At 51.9% G+C, this 15,952-nt stretch overlaps 2 protein-coding genes across 4 annotated transcripts; one reads left to right on the top strand and one right to left on the bottom strand.

Moving 5' to 3' along the window:
- Positions 1-8,011: 8,011 nt before the first annotated feature.
- On the top strand, positions 8,012-11,917 carry LOC133913428 (uncharacterized). 2 transcript variants are annotated; one of them, XM_062356580.1, is made up of 3 exons: positions 8,012-8,625; positions 11,123-11,336; positions 11,566-11,708. In XM_062356580.1, the coding sequence occupies exons 1-3, from the start codon at positions 8,169-8,171 to the stop codon at positions 11,567-11,569; spliced, it is 675 nt and encodes a 224-aa protein (XP_062212564.1). In that variant the 5' UTR covers positions 8,012-8,168; the 3' UTR covers positions 11,570-11,708. The 2 variants fall into 2 exon arrangements, with proteins under 2 accessions (XP_062212564.1, XP_062212563.1); XM_062356579.1 differs by having other exon boundaries at positions 8,013-8,625; positions 11,123-11,917.
- Positions 11,918-12,289: 372 nt separating this feature from the next.
- Positions 12,290-14,064, bottom strand: LOC133913431 (uncharacterized). Of its 2 annotated transcripts, none has more exons than XM_062356581.1 (6): positions 13,753-14,064; positions 13,541-13,648; positions 13,329-13,453; positions 13,152-13,252; positions 13,012-13,071; positions 12,290-12,569 (listed from the first exon to the last, which is right to left on the bottom strand). In XM_062356581.1, the coding sequence occupies exons 1-6, from the start codon at positions 14,000-14,002 to the stop codon at positions 12,434-12,436; spliced, it is 780 nt and encodes a 259-aa protein (XP_062212565.1). In that variant the 5' UTR covers positions 14,003-14,064; the 3' UTR covers positions 12,290-12,433. The 2 variants fall into 2 exon arrangements, with proteins under 2 accessions (XP_062212565.1, XP_062212566.1); XM_062356582.1 differs by having other exon boundaries at positions 12,290-12,518.
- Between the last annotated feature and the right edge of the window lie 1,888 nt (positions 14,065-15,952).

The following is a 15,952-nucleotide window of genomic DNA, read 5'->3' as shown; positions in this document are numbered from 1 at the left end:
CCTTCGGGGCACCGAGTCCTCGGGGGCTGCCACGTGCAGCCCCGAGCACTCTCTCCCGAGCACTTCGGTGGGACCTTCGGGGCACCGAGTCCTCGGGGGCTGCCACGTGCAGCCCCGAGCACTCTCTCCCGAGCACTTCGGTGGGACCTTCGGGGCACCGAGTCCTCGGGGGCTGCCACGTGCAGCCCCGAGCACTCTCTCCCGAGCACTTCGGTGGGACCTTCGGGGCACCGAGTCCTCGGGGGCTGCCACGTGCAGCCCCGAGCACTCTCTCCCGAGCACTTTGGTCTTAGTATTTGGACCCTGCAGATCATCGGGGGACTAGGGTGCTCGGGAACCAGAGGCGGCGGCCCCGAGCACCTTCTCCCGGGACTTAGCTTTTTCTTACCTCGCAGGGTGGTGACATGTGGTGGATAGCCGGCCTGGCCTCGGGACTTAGGGACCCCTGGTTCTGAATACACCGACAGTAGCCCCCGGGCCCGTTGGTAGGCGATGGGACGGAGACTGCGAATGGGCCCTTCGTCGCGACCGAGGCTAAGGCTAGCGCGGACGCCATATGGTAAGCTTTCGAGAGGTGGCCCTTGCGGACCTAGACCTCAAGTACGTTCCAACGGGAAAATGAGTGGACGCGTGTCCACACAACTTCCGAAGGGTATGATAACCATACGGGCGGCACGCGCGGTCGCCGCGCAGATCGAGGAAAATACGCCTGGCAACCGCTGACATCGTGCGATCGTCGGGAGATTCGTCTGACAGTTGCGTCGATCGAGGCGACGCTTCGCCGAGCGAACCGTCTGGGGCGGCAGTTTTCGAATTTTGAGATATAAAAGGGGGAACGGATCGGTCCGTTTCCCCTTTTTACGCTCTCTTGCACTTGCGCTCCTGCCTTCTTGGTGCTCCGAAGCCCTCAGGAAAATCCCAGGCGACCGGAGCATTCTCTCTTCTCCCACTTCTCCACCAAAAAACACCTTCCACCCTGTTGAGATGACGAGGGTTGGAGGAGGACGCCGGGATAGGACTTCGGACAGCATCTTGCCGGAGTCTCGTCTGAGGAACGAGGAGGCGGCGGAGAAGATTAGGAAGCTGTTGGTACCGGAGGGTCAGGAAGGTGCCGTGGTGGTGAGGCCGGCGACTCTGACGCCGGCGACGACCGTCCCTGGGCGGACCGTTCTCTTCACCTCTTTCGTGGCGGCGGGGCTAGTGCCGCCGTTCTCCGCCTTCTTTCTGCAAGTTTTGGAGACGTACGGCATACAAATGGCGCACCTAAGCCCCAATTCCGTCGTGGCGTTGGCGGTCTTCGCGCATCTCTGCGAAATGTTCGTGGGGTGATGCCGTCGGCGACGCTGCTTCGCCATTTCTTCGTTCTCCGGCCGGTGGGGAAGAAGAGGGGGTACTCCACGGCGGACGTCGCGGGGTGCTGCAACCTTCGGCTCCGGGAAGGCCTGGGGGATCATTATATTCCCCAGGTTCTGCGCAGCAAGTGGGAGGAGTGGCGGCGGGACTGGTTCTTCGTCGACATCGACCCCCACGAGCGCCTCGAATTGCCAGAGAGGGCGGCGGAACCTCGGCGGTCGACGTGGGAGGCGCCGCCGCCAGAAGATGCGAGACTGAAGCCGGTGCTAGAGCGCATCTTGGAACTGCGCGAGGGCGGGCTGACCTCAGTCATGGTGGTTGTGGACTTTCTGCGTCGTCGGTTGGCACCCTTGCGAGAGCGGGCCCGACCAAGCTGGTTCTACACCGGGCCGGAGGACATCACCAGGACCCAGATTGGCGCGAGCTGGGATCTGGGGCAGGCGGAGCTGCGAGGGATGACCCGAGTGATCACCGGGACGGAGGACATGAGCCGGGCGGAGCTCCCGTGGCCGGAGATGGCGCTCTGCGCCAATCCCAACCGGGTGGCCATCATGGCGGGGCTGCCGGAGTTCGATGCCCAGGGGCCCGTGGACCGGCCACGAAGCCGGAGTCCCGAGGCCTCCGACCTCCCCGGCCTGGAGGAACTTCTTGGCGAGGAGGTCGCTGGTAGTTCGGCGCGGGCTGGCGACGGGGCCGCCGCAAGCAGCAGCCGCCGTGCCGGAGAGGAGGGCGCCACTGAAGTTGTTGAAGAGTTGGCGCCGGGAGACCGGGGAAAACGACCCCGGGCCTTGATCCTAGTGCCGGATTCTCCGCCGTCGCCGACGGCAGCGGTGGCATTTCCGGTGCTGGAGCCGCGCCTGGTGCGGATGGGGCCTGCATCGACGCCTGCGACCTGCACGGCGGAGACCGAGACCCGTCCGGCGGCACCCGAGGTTCGCACGACGGCGCCCGTGGCCTGCGTAGTGGCTCAGCCGAGCCCCCAGCGGAAGAGGCGGCGGGAGGAGTCCGGACCGACGGCACCGGACCCGGACATCAGACTCCCAGCGGCCAAATGGCGGTATCGGTGAGTCTTCTTTCTTGCCTTTCCATGGGCATTTTCGGCCCGAACTAAGTTTTGACAACTTTCACTTGTCTCCCGCAGGCCAGCTGCAGGCGCTGTTGTGACGGAGAGAGAGGGGGCGCCGGAGCCAGAGCCGAGCCTGCCCGCTGCGACGGCGGAGGCCAAAATAGGATCAGCGGAGGTGCCAATCGACGTGGCGGCCCCTGAGAGAGAGGCGGAGGTGGCAGCCGAAAGAAGGGTGCCGGCGGAACCTACCCCGGGCGCGGAGAGCCCGGGGCGGATAACGGTGGAGGCGGATGTTCTGCCGGGGCCGGTGGACAGGGCGGCCGATGCGGGAACGCGGCCGCCGTCCGAGACTTTGGCTCCGGCGGAGCCTACCCCGGGCAGGCAGAGCCCGGGGCGGATGGCGGCGCAAGGCCCGGCGGAGAGCTCGGCCCCCCTGGAGGCATCGCGCGGAGAAGCCTGGGCGCCCGCAGTGCCCGGCCGGCCTGCCGATCCCTTCCTGGCCGCCATTAAAGGCGTCCAAGCAGCAGTCGGGCAACTGGGCGCAGTGGTGAAGGCCAAGGAGGGGGAGCTCGAAGCCGAGTGCGCCCGCCTGGCACTGGAGAAGGCGCAGCTGGCGGGCGCCCAGGAGGAGGCCCGTGCGGCAGCCGCGCGGGAGCAGAAACTCCTAGAAGACATCCGCGCGGAAGCCGCGCGGGAACGAGAAACTTTGAAGACCGCGCGGGCAGAGGCCGCGCGGGAACGAGAAGACGCCGCCCGCTTGGCCGAGGCGTCGAGGCAACAAGCTGCAGAGGCCCTTGCCAGGATGGGGCAGGCGCAGGAGAGGGAGGCGGCAGTCGCAGCCCGGGAGGAGGCTGCGGAGGAGCGGCAAGCCGAGCTGGCCCGCCGGGAGGGCGCGGACGAGAAGACGCGCGCCGACCTCCAGCGCTGGGAAGACGACCTCCGGAAGATCAGGGAAGAAATCAAGCGCTGGGAAGAGGACGTCTCCGTCCGGGAAGTAGACAACGAGCTATCAGCGTCGGATCTCGGAGCCCGGGAGGATTCGGTGGTCCAGCAGGAGGATGTGCTGGCCCGGCGGGAGAATGAGCTGAGTCGCCGAGAAGGCGAACTGAGTCGCCGAGAGGGCGAAGCTGCCGCTGCGGTGGCCGCCGCGGCTACCAGGGCGGAAGAGAATGCGAAGCACGAGGCGGAACTGGCCGCCCGTGAGCGCGCCTTGTCCGAGATGGTGGCCAAGGCGAAGCAGGATGCCGTCCCCGCCGCAGCCGACGGTTCTTCTGGTCCGGCCAGGGACCAGGGACTCGAGGCACAGCTGCGGGCCGCCAAGGAGAAGCTCGAGACCGCCTTTGTCTCGCGGGTCAACCTTGAGCATATGCTGGAGGACATCCTCCGGCGGATGCGACGGGCTGTGGAGAAGGGTGGTCTCGGACGGCTTGTCGACGACAAGAAGGGCGACGGCCCCGCACGACAAGTGTTGGGGCTGCAGCAGGTCTGCGAGCGCCTCGAGACCCTGCCCTGGGCAGTTCAGGAACTTGCCGCCCGGGAGGGACGTGGCTTGGCACGTGCCGTGGCTGAGCACGTCTTGGCCTGCTACCGAAGCAGGGACCCGAACTTCCCGTTGGAGCCAGCGCGGGAGGGAGTAGTCGAGGCTGAGGAGGAGGCCGCCCGGGCAGCGGTTAGGAGTACCGCCTCCGTGGTGGCGGCCGGCTTCAGGCGAGAAGTGCCGCCGCCGCCAGCCCCCGGGGACGACTCGGAGGATTCAGCCGACGCCTCTGCCGCCGACTAGGCCTTCTGTGCCCTCTCTTCTTTTGTTGTAGATGTAGGAGTGAATATTAGGAGTGAACCCTTAGAAAACGCCTTGTATATGTCTTGTGAATATAATGGCAGCTTTTCCTTGGGCTCGCAACTCCAATTTCTCTGTGTGTTTGATGTTTCTTCTGGTGCTCTGCCTGGAAGTCCCGGGGAGTACTCAGTCGGGCCGTTCCCGACCTTCCCATCCCCGAGAAATGAAGTTGTTCCGGTCGCTGGCGTTGGCGCAGCCAGCCCTCAAGCTCTCGCGAGTCCGCACTACCTAGGTTAAGAAACGAAGACACAGACTCCCTTGCCCGGGAGATAGATCGATCCTGCTCGGAACACGCCGTGCCTAATGAACACTTTTTCACTTTGCGACCACTCAGTTAGTAGAAGGGAGATGCGTGCGGGCGAGAATGTGACCAAAAGTCCTCGCGGTCCGGTGGTGCCCGGGCTCAAAACGGGCCGGACCGAGCACTGACAGCCCGCCCCCAAGGCCGGAGCTCCGGACTACTCGAGCAGCTCGAGCGATAGGATTACCCAGGGCACCCGAGGACTCGGTAGTGATCGGGGTCCATAAAAGCAGACCGAACACCACGACGACCACGAAGGGCTTCGGTCAGACATTATCGTAAGCACGGTACTCCTTTCTACATACCGCTATGTCGTTCTGGGAAAAAGTAGACACGCGGCAGGATTTTTGCGTGCAAGGAGACCACCTCGCCGAACAGATTAAAGCGCGAGAGCCCCCGAGAATGACTCGGGAACATAAATTTACTGAAAGCAGACTTGTCTGAACATAACCACTCACCGGACAGCTGTCGGCCTTCCAGCCAACCGATCCAGGAGGGGTGTGCTTCCGAGCTCGGGGGCCCGGGGACTTGATTCTTTCAACGGAGCGCCCGAGGGCCCAGAGGCATACGAGGCTCCTAGGGTCGGGTGGCCTCGACCACCCAAGCCTAAGTGGTAGGACCACCCGAAGACCCTTGGAGCCGACCAGAGACCGGGGCATTGAAGCCCTCGCGGCCGAACTGCTTGTGATTGCCAGCCTGTGACTTGAGAGAGAATATAGAATTTCTTTGTCTGGTGCGCTCTGTTAGTGCGGTACTTGCTATAGACTGTTCTCGTTTTTGACCCGAGACCTCTTGAATACCCAAACCGGCGAACAAGAGCGGACAGAGGCATAACCTAGAGGTCCTATGGTTCGGTGGCGTCCGGGTACGACAGACCAGACCGAGCACCGACAGCCCGCTCCGAGGTCCCGAGCTCCGGACTACTCGAGCAGCTCGAGCGATTGGATTACCCAGAGCACCCCGAAACTTGGTAGTGCCCGGGAGCCTGCCATGACACCGAACACCACAGCCTACCATGCCGGACGTGGGTCAGCGGCGACTGCTCGCATGCATACCGATCGGGATTCTTTTGTCAACGGGAAAAGAGAGAGAGCGAACTTTTTCTCGCACAACCGAGCTCCTCACCAGACATATTAAACATACGGAATCCAGAAAAAGTATTTTGATATAGCAATTGCTTATTGAAAAACTTAATGTGCAATATTTACAAGGTTGGGTGACATCGACTTACCCCACGGGGCGAAGCCTTCAGACTGCTCGGGCGGGGAGAAAGCCCCCGGCCTTACTAACCTGAACCGCGAGCACGGCCATCTACGGGTAGAAGCGTCGAAGATGCTCGATGTTCCACGGATTCGGGAGTGGCTGTCCTTCCTCCGTCGCCAACCTGAAAGAACCTGCCCGGGGGACCGCGATCACGGTGAAGGGACCCCTACCTGGCGCGCCAGCTGTCGGAGAGTGAACTCCTGTCGCAGGGATCCCGAGAGACCCCTTTTTAGAGATTCGGCCGGGGGGATGATCCTGGAAAAGCTTGTTTGGGAAATAAGCGGGAACGGAAATAAATGCGATGGCTGGCGGGAGACGATCACCCTAATGCAAGAAAAAGTGGGTACGCCGGGTTTTAGACAGGTTCGGGCCGCACGGAGGCGTAACACCCTACTCCTGTATGAACACTATATTTATCCTTGAAGAGAATTCTTCAAGGAGGTATCTGGTTCTAAGGGGAGAGCTGTTTACAAAGAGCTTGAGGCTCTTATGTTCTAGCTTAACTCGAGCTGGTTCGAGTGTCTGTCGATCTATCTTTGGCCTGGTTCGTCGGAGATTGTTGGTCGTCTGGTGGTCGAAGGCTTTCTCCCTCCTTTTTTAGTGTTCTCCATCCTTTCCTTTTATAGGCGCGCCGACCTCAACATATCCTGAATGGGAAAGAGGGGACACGAATGCCAAGGTGCTACGGAGAAAGGCGTAATCATTTCATTTTGGCGAAGTGACAGGGGCGATGGAGAAATGCGGCGCGCATTCGACCACCAGCCGCTGCGGAAGCCTCGGGGCGCCCTAAAAGGGGCCCACCGGTCAGCCTCAGAGGTGCCCAGTGCGCCCACCCTGTCTTGTTCTTCTGCCAGGGCAGGGTGGCAGGCGGAGTGCTTCGATTCTGGCAACGTTATCCCGAGGCACCTGGATAAAAACGGGACGGGACCCGTGCATTTAATGGACCCACGGCCCCCTGCTAGTGCATGGCAGGGTCTGACACTGGGGCGTGGGCAGCTGAGAATGTCAGGATGTCAGGATGTCAGACCGCGCGTGCCTATTAAATGCGGCATTGGGCCTTTGACTGGATGACACCCTGACGACGGGACCCTTCGGGTCGTTGAATGATCTTGCGCGAACCTCCCGAGCACTTTGGTCTTAGTATTTGGACCCTGCAGATCATCGGGGGACTAGGGTGCTCGGGAACCAGAGGCGGCGGCCCCGAGCACCTTCTCCCGGGACTTAGCTTTTTCTTACCTCGCAGGGTGGTGACATGTGGTGGATAGCCGGCCTGGCCTCGGGACTTAGGGACCCCTGGTTCTGAATACACCGACACATGCTCATACTCATCGCCGGCTCAAAATTGGGAAGAATCGAAAGCGTTGGCCTTATCACAGCCGAGCATTGGATGATTTTTTCACGTTAAATCCATTCCTCTCGTATCATAAATCCTAACACAAAGTTAGGCGAGAAACTTTTTATCTAAAAAGCAACATATGCACAACACAATTCTCGTCGCCCGTCGCGTGCAATAGCTAAGCGGGCCTTAAACAATCCTAAGCCATATCAAGAGTTACCTAGACACCTGTGTTCAAATTTCTTTGCCGAATAGAACACTTAGAATTTGAGTTGGATTCTAAATTGTATTTCATATATTTAAATTTTCTTTATCGACTCGAACATCTAGATTCGAGCTAGATTTCAACACCCATATCCCTATCTGTAACATTGGTGTGCTCAGGCTCATCCCCGGCTCCAACCTGGGAACGAATGGAAAGCACCGGAGCGGCGGCGCCTTGTCACGGCCGAGGGCGCGCGCACGTGCTTGTCCTCTCCTCTCCGGCTCTTCCCGGCCGCGACAGCTCCAGACTGCTCTGCTGGTCCTCCCCGACGCCAACTAATTAATTAACAACACACATCGCCCGCGAGCGCGCCCACCTCGCCGTCGCAGTCGCGCTACAGTCCGATCGTCGTCCCGCCGGCCGCGCATAGGCAGATTCCGAGGCCAGCGCGCGCGCGCGCGTAGGAGCGGGCTGCGCAAGCCCCCCACCGGAAAATCACGCACCACTCGTGTGCGCCGGGCGCATACGTGCACACACGAGCACTCCCCAACGGAACAGGGTCGCCTACGTGTGGTCCTCTTTTCTTATCCCTTCCCTCCGCGCGCGCCTTTCCCACTCACCATATAAACCAACCGTGTACAGCAACAGCTAGCTTAGGTTTATTGAAGATCACACACACCGGTGGAATGGAAAAGTGGTGAGCTAGCAGATTAGCTAGTGTATAAGAGCTAGCATATATAGCTGCCTGGTACACATTGTGTGGCGCCGCGCGCGCTCTTGTCCAAGGAGGAGAGGGCCGGGCTGGCCATGTCGTCGAAGGAGGAGGGAGAGAAGGTGGAGGTGGAGGCGGCGCCGTGCGTCAATGGTGACCTGGCGGCGGAGGACGGCGGCGGGGGCGGCGAAGAGGGAGATGGGGAGCGTGAGGGCGAGTTCGAGGCGGTGATGGCGCAGCTGGCGCCGGGGGGTGTGCGGGCGCTGCACGCGCGGGTGGAGGCGGAGTGGGGGCCCGTGCTGCAGAGCGCGTGCCAGACGGCGGCGGCGCGCGCGCTGTGGGGCCGCGCCGTGCGCGACCCGGCCGCGGGGATGCTGGCGGGGGAGAGGTACCTCAGGGGGCTTCACGAGAAGATGCGGCGCGACGAGCGCGCCGGCGCGCGGGAGGTGCACGGGGTCATGATCGCCGTGCGGACGCTGTGGTTCGACAGCCGCATCGAGGCCGCCGTCGCCGCGCTCGGCGGGGACGCGCAGGTCGTGCTCCTCGGTGCAGGTTCGTACGTAAACTCTTGCTCCATACTAGCTGTTTGCGCAGCGCCTTTTTGCATGCATGCACGCGTGATCGATGCATGCACGTATACGCCCTCGCTGCCTCGCATGAAACTCGTGCATTCTTTCGTACTAATCTTGTGTGGTTTGCTTGTTCAAAACAAAATAATCTTGTGAGCTTAGCCGATACGTATCGTATCGTGCGATAGACATGCGGAGGAAGAACACTGCAGTGCCAAAATGAGTAAATGACACAACTGTTTATTGTTTCATAGTGTGGCCTTTTCAGACTCAATCATTATAATCAAGTGATCTGCCGAGCGTTTCTTTCTACTTTTACAATTGTTATGCAGAATATACTGCAATTGAAGTTGCACACACTTGCTGCTGAAGTGGAGAGTAAACAACCAATGAAATCCTAATGAGTAACCGGGTCTTACTCTATCTCTTCTCTCTTAATGCAATGGGGCGCGTAGTTCTACTGCGTCATTCAAGAAAAAAAAGAAAAGAAAATGCAATGCACGCATCAATAAACCTTCATAGAGTTGAAAATTTTATCAGCTTTGGATCCGTACAACTATCCAGGTTTAAATGAAGTACCGTATTCTTTCAGAAAAACGAAGAGACGAAGTTACCCCTGCAACCTGGTTTTAGAGTGGCATGTTGCAAGGGCGATTTGGTCTTTTCGACTTTTTTTACAGTCTTACTAAATACAGTAATACCACCAAAAAGTATATTTGCAAGAAGGAGTTTAATCCATGGGCAACAGTTCATCCAGATGTACATGACTTGGCTGTTCTTCTTCCACGCTGTCCATTTTATATGTGGCAGGAAACTAAGTGTCAACTGTTGGACACAGATGAAAAGGACTTTATGCTCTTATTTTACAAAAAAAATGGAGAAAAATATGTACACAAGAGACCATCATCTCGCGTGTAGAGAAAAAAAGGAAACAAAATAAATAATTGTGGCTCGGAATGAAGACACCCGGCAACATCACAGCTTGAAGAAAGCTATCCTTCTATATCGGGATGCGAGCATGTCCTGCGCTGCTATTTTGTCCAGATGACAGAGAGCACATCAACTTCAACACCCTTATCTCCATTTTAGTTTTTTTTAATTATAGTAATTTTGCTCTTATATTTTTTATAAAAAATTTATAGATATTTAAAACTTTCGTATCATTAGATTCGTTGTAAAATATATTTTATTAGTATTATATACTTTTTTAAACATTTGTAACTTTAAAAAATATAAAATTAAAATTACTACAATAAAAAGCTAATGACAACTGAGTACACTTCTCTATATCCTTGAGTCCATGAGGATACTGGTGTCTGCTGTTAGATCCCTTCTGTGCGTCTTATCAATTGGCAGTTAGCACGCTCTAGACCAGGAAACTTATGTCTTGCAGCTAGGGGTGTCAAAATTATATACATACAAAACTTCAGAAGTAGTATATCAATTTCATCAGCTATTGTTGAGCTTATATGGAATAATGGAAAGCTAGAACAAAATATACACTTGGATACATGAAAAACTAGCAAGGTGACTCACACTAATAACATGACTAACTTCATTACAATATTTTGTTATGATAATTTTTTGATTAAAAAATATTCACTTTTTTATGAGGTTAGTGTCATTTAGTTACAAAACGTATAAAATTAGAAAAAGAGATAAAAATTATGATAATAAAAGAGAAAATTATTTATGATCCAAACTTATATTCGAATCATATACATATGTTGATTCAATTCGATTCATATATGTTTTTATCAACTGCTAAAATTATATGTCAGGTATAGACAGTCTAACCAAAATCATAATAGATTTAACTTGCTTATATTTGAAATGGATCCTTCTTTTTTCTACTCTAACCATAATTTTAATTATTATTTATTTTATTTTATTTAGACTCTTTATTTAGATATTCTGTTTCTCAAACCATATGAAACTCGAACGGTTAATTTTCTATAATTTTTTTATTTCGAATTTAACTATTTATTTATCATATTTGATATTATTTTTTGTTTAATCTAGACCGGTAGATGTTCCACAACAATGAGATGTCTAGGTCATTTTCTTTGTTTTAATTAACATGGTAATTTTATGAGCTTAAGAGTGAAAATAATAACTCCTTTTTAACACTTAAATAATAATATCATAGATTGAGGGCACATCTGCTAGAACAAGGTCTACATCACTTTGCATGATAAAGCAACTGGAGTTGCAGAAGTGCATTCCAGCATTTTCATTTGGATGCACTCACCAGAACCTCTAGTTTCCACGATTCTGGTGAACCATACATTTGAACTTCTAACTAATGTTTCGTAACAATGGCACATAACTGATCGAACAAGAAGTCAAGAACACCACAGTTTGTAGCTGATGAAGCGAGTTGGGTTGAAATCCGTTCCACAACAAACATCTTCATTTGCACAGAAGTTTACCTCAAGAAAAAGGCTCATTCTGATAACAGACAATGTTCTTTTTTTCAGGGATGGATGCTAGAGCGTATCGACTGAGCTGCCTAAAGGAATGCTCGGTATTTGAACTTGACTTCCCGGAGCTCCTAGAAATGAAATCTGACCTTCTGCACGAAGCAATGAGTTCTGCAAATCATCAGAAACTCACCATGATGGCAAAATCATTGATTAGGGTTCCTGCCAACGTACGAGATGGAGACTGGATAACAAAGCTGCAGAGCTGTGGGTATGTTCCTGAAAGAAATACCATCTGGGTACTTGAAGGCATTATCTATTACCTTGACCATGCGCATGCAATGCAAGTCCTCGAGACCATAGCAGCCAACCGCACCTCAGCTTGCACAGTCCTCCTGGCCGACTTCCTGAACAAGAATGCAACGTCGCTCTCTCCGACAATGTACCATTTCTACCATGACAACCCTGACCTCTTGCTGCCTTCTATTGGGTTCTCTCAGGTAACAGTGTCACAAATTGGAGACCCACAAGCACATTTTGGGCTGCTAAGTCACCCAGAGAACTTATTTGATAAACTGAGGAGACTGCCAAGATCAATGGAAACAAATCCGGAGGATGGCACACCGTGCTGCAGATTGTATTTTGTGGAAGCCACTGCTTCACCAGATGACCAGACCACATGTCCACTGGATCACCACCACTAGGAATAGTTATAGCTCTTTCTTTTCATCTGATGACGTGCAGAATTCATTAGCATTCAAACCCAGATGTGATTTTGTATAATACATTGTTTGTCTGACATTATCCACAAAATCTTGTTAATGAGAAATATATTATCAAGATTTTGCCAAACTCTTCGCACATTTATCACACTTTTTCCAAGTAATTACAGTTTATTCAAAGCCATCAATATATATAAGCATATTATCATATTATGGCACATAAAGATCAAAACAAAAGAAGTATACTCCACTAAATTTTAGTTCCATTAGTTTAATGAATAGCAGGATATTTTAAAGAAACTAGAAGTCTGAGGTATACATAGGTAAATATTATACTGTTGATAAACATGATGATGAGATGTGGAGAACAACAAAGAGAACCTTGAAAAATAGTAGTTGAAAAGAAAATTTGATAGAGGCCTGCTTGGCTGACTACCGTACTCAGCATATATCTCCTTAATAAGTTATGATATTTAATTTACCTTTCCTTCATAGGTGAGCATTCTTTTACCACGAATAGCATATATTAAATCAAATATACAAAGTGTGTTGCACAATAAAAGGCCCTGGTGACTGATGTGCAAAAACAAAAACAATAAGTTATTCTAAACCCTTGAGAAATTTGATGGAATTCGGCAAAAAAGTTCTAAGCACCTAAACAGTCTTTAACACTCTGTTCAAATTTGTCAAGGGCAGAGATAGTGTTCAGCAAGCCATCCTTCATCTTCTCTCTGCAGGACAGTAAAACTGATAAATGCCAGCATTTACTAGCTTCAAAGACCCTGAATCAATTCCATAGATATTTAAGATTAAGAGAATGAGCTTATTTTATTTGATCTTACAAAGTATTCAAAATCAAAATTCTGAAAATCAGTTCATCCCGCATGAGAAGACATTCCAAACTGGGATATTTGACAAATTGCAGGAGTTTGTTGTTAGTAACTTCTTATGATGAGGTGATATTTGACAACATAAGATATATCTTCTTTGTTTACAAATCAACAACAGAAAATGAACTGGTCGTCCATAGAGAAGTAGATGAATATCCCATAACAGAAGGTACGAAAAGGTAACAGCATTACATAATGCAAAAGGATACACGTATCCTATTACCATATGAAACAGTTGTTACTACTAAAAAGCCCAGCATATCAAGAGTTCACACATGTTTTCAAATCTGGTGTTAAAATAAAATAACATAAATGGTGTGTCCACGTTACGCACCTATCGCCAGTGAGCTCGAAATTACTGTTCTCCAATACTGTTCCCAGGTCAGAAAATGATCTGTCCAAGGTAAATGCACTTGAGTTTACTCAACATACAACAATTCGGTGAATTTCATGAAATGCTAGCAGCAAACATACTGTATGAGCTCCCCAAGCCTAGCATCAGCCTCAACCTTGAGAGGATCCTTATTGCTGAGCAGCGACGCGGCATTCTTCAGTATCAAGCTGAATGTGCACACCTACAGGAAAATTCCATCAAATACCTGGCGTACCAAAAACAAACCACCTATAGATGTCTCAGGCAAAGCACCCAACCTCAACTCCCGTCCGCGACTGGAACGCGACAATTGAGTTCCTCTGCCGCGGCACGCAGTCCCTCCCTGCCGCACCGATCCGCCCCGTCACCTCCTCGGCGTCCTCAGCAGACGCATTCGCCGAAGCTACATTGCGCAGTCATAATTGCCAAGATAGTAACAAAGGGAACCAAATTAAGTAAGGATAAGCGCTAACTAAGCAAATGGGATTACCCAGAAGAGCTTCGGCTTTGAGGAGGGTATCGCGGGAGGCAGCGATGGGCGCAAGGAGGTAGGAAGCCGACTTCTTCTTCTGCTCCCGCAGCAGCTCCTTCGGCCCAGCTGCTCGTACCGACAAGAAGAGGAAGAAGATGAGAGAAGAGCGAGAGGTCCGGTCACCGACGAGCGGAGAAAGAAGGTAGGCAACAAGAGGAAGGCGCTCGTACGTATGCCGAGGGAGAAGGCTGCGGCGGCCGGGCGGGGCGGCGAGGCGGCCAGGATGAGGGCGAGGAGCGCGGCGCGGCGAGAGGTGAGGTCCGGAGGCGTGGGTGGCGGTGGTTGCGGCTGTGCTCGTGAGTACCCCCGGATGGGCGAGGCTGCCGTTGTCTTGCGCCGGAGAGGTGGCCTCGCCGTCGCCGGGGCCGGCGGCCGCGGTGGCGCGGGGAGCGAGTGGATGGCGCGCATTGGGCCGCTCATGGCTAGTCGTGCGGGATACTGGGATGCGCTTCCTCTGTGCGTGGGCCTCCAAGCGACCAAGCCACACGATACTCCCCGTCTTAGAGGAGCATTACGTATTTTCTACTATACGTCTTCACGTGGCGTATACGGAATCCAGATCCTCCGCAATCGATCGACGAGAACGGAATCCAGTCCAGTGCCCATGCAAACGGCAGCCGCCAGCCGGACATTCGCCACTACTCCAGTTGGTAAAGTAAAGGAAGAATGATACGTGCAACCTTGTATAATTCCATATCCGAGCATAACTGCCCGCTGATCATGTTGCCAACGTAGCTGAACAACCTGATCGAAAACGGAATCGCATTACTTCGATCCAGTCAAGTGCATGCACTACTGGAATCCACAGCAGCAACAAGCCCAGAATGCGTGGATCGCACCGCAAAAGATTATATTCTTCTGTCTTCCTTTACACTTGCAGCAGCTTGAGGCTGCTATACTGTAATAATAAATCAGGCTACGTGCACGGTAGTGCAAAGGCCGAAAACTAAAACTTTTTCCATTGTCTAAAATACTTCCAGCAGCTTTTCTGATACATATAACACATCAGTTGGCTCATCCGGCTTGAAACAGAATCGCATTTCTTTCCTCTCGTGAACTGACGATCGATCAGATAATGGAAAATAGTTTTCTAATTGACATCTTCACCCTGTGAGATGTGATGTGAAACTGGATGCTGGATTCCACGTGTTCTAGTATTTACCATGAACCAGATTCGGACTTAACATCAGATTAGTCTGATCTTTCTGTCATGATCTCAACATAAACAAAAAAGCTACAACTATTTCTAGATCAGATCTTTGGAGCACTAGGCTTTGCTTCCCCAATTTGTTTCATCCAGTTACCAATCTCACTCTAACAAGTAAATGGGGTATAAATAAGTGAGAAGAATGTGAAGTTTTAGAGTCTCTTTTCTGAAAATACAGTATTAGAGTTGTCTGACATTTGTAATCTTATAGGAATCTAGAATGCAGGAAAACTTTCAATGGACCATTTGGATGTAACAAAGGAAAAAAAAACAGGAATGGAAAAAGAGAGATTGAATCAAAGAAATCCTCCAAAAATTTCTATGGAGCAATCCATTCCGTAAGAATTTCATAGGAATTCTAGAGGTCCAATCATTTGTTCCAAGACCTGCGAGTGCACGAGTACTGCTAGAGTGGCATACGTGCCACTGGTGTAGACAGCGTTGTGCACTGTGTGATGAGGCCAAAAGCAAGGAGAAGAGGGACACAAAAAGGCGATTGCCAAGAGCGTTCTGCTCTAGGAGTTCTTCGTCCGAAGCAGCTTGGCTTGCCAACGTGAAATTCAGGGCCCAAGATCGCACGGGATCATATATATCCACGATCAAGATGAGTTTCGTGTTATCACTGTTTATTTGGATGGAACGACTAACTTTGCGACTCAGCCTCCTAAGGCGTACACAAATTTGTCAAGTGTGCGCATCCTAACCTCCATTCCTTCTTTCCAGCTCAGCTTTTTATCTAATTTGCAACAACGACGTAATTATATTCCAGTCTAGTGGAGAACTATTTTAGTGTGTTTTCTAGTGGTAATAGCATTCTTATATTAGGTCTTGGTTTTAGGTAGCTTCAACTTCACCACATTGTTAGTGATCTATCTTGCAATCTTATAACTAGCCTAAATTCTATTTTTAGAAAGTAAAATCAAGTTTTTTTCCTAGAATATTCATTTTGCCATGCTTTTTCTTTATTGCATTTTATCAATTGTCCGTCTAACGATAGACCCAGATATATTAATAACTAAAGGCAACAATATAGTGGCGTCACATAACCATTTGATGAATATGACATATGCCAAGATGGATTATAATACCAAAGTAAGTATTACGACATTATTACTTATTGACATCCTCTCTCCTTTGGTAGGGAGCTTTGGTGGATCCATAAA

The sequence above is a fragment of the Phragmites australis genome, chromosome 3 (genome assembly GCF_958298935.1).
Source record: "Phragmites australis chromosome 3, lpPhrAust1.1, whole genome shotgun sequence".
Classification (NCBI taxonomy): Eukaryota; Viridiplantae; Streptophyta; class Magnoliopsida; order Poales; family Poaceae; genus Phragmites; species Phragmites australis.
Note: the sequence above shows the minus strand (reverse complement) of the source record. Positions and strands in the feature narration are given on the sequence as shown.

Bases quoted from the DNA above. Each gene is read 5' to 3' on its own strand.
- LOC133913431 (XM_062356581.1), bottom strand. From the start codon at position 14,002: ATGAGCGGCCCAATGCGCGCCATCCACTCGCTCCCCGCGCCACCGCGG. The intron at 13,649-13,752 runs GTACGAGCGCCT...CGGTACGAGCAG, and splicing joins AGCCTTCTCCCTCGGCATAC to CTGGGCCGAAGGAGCTGCTG. The intron at 12,570-13,011 runs GTGCGTAACGTG...GAATTGATTCAG, and splicing joins TTCGAGCTCACTGGCGATAG to GGTCTTTGAAGCTAGTAAAT.
- LOC133913428 (XM_062356579.1), top strand. From the start codon at position 8,169: ATGTCGTCGAAGGAGGAGGGAGAGAAGGTGGAGGTGGAGGCGGCGCCG. The intron at 8,626-11,122 runs GTTCGTACGTAA...TCTTTTTTTCAG, and splicing joins GGTCGTGCTCCTCGGTGCAG to GGATGGATGCTAGAGCGTAT.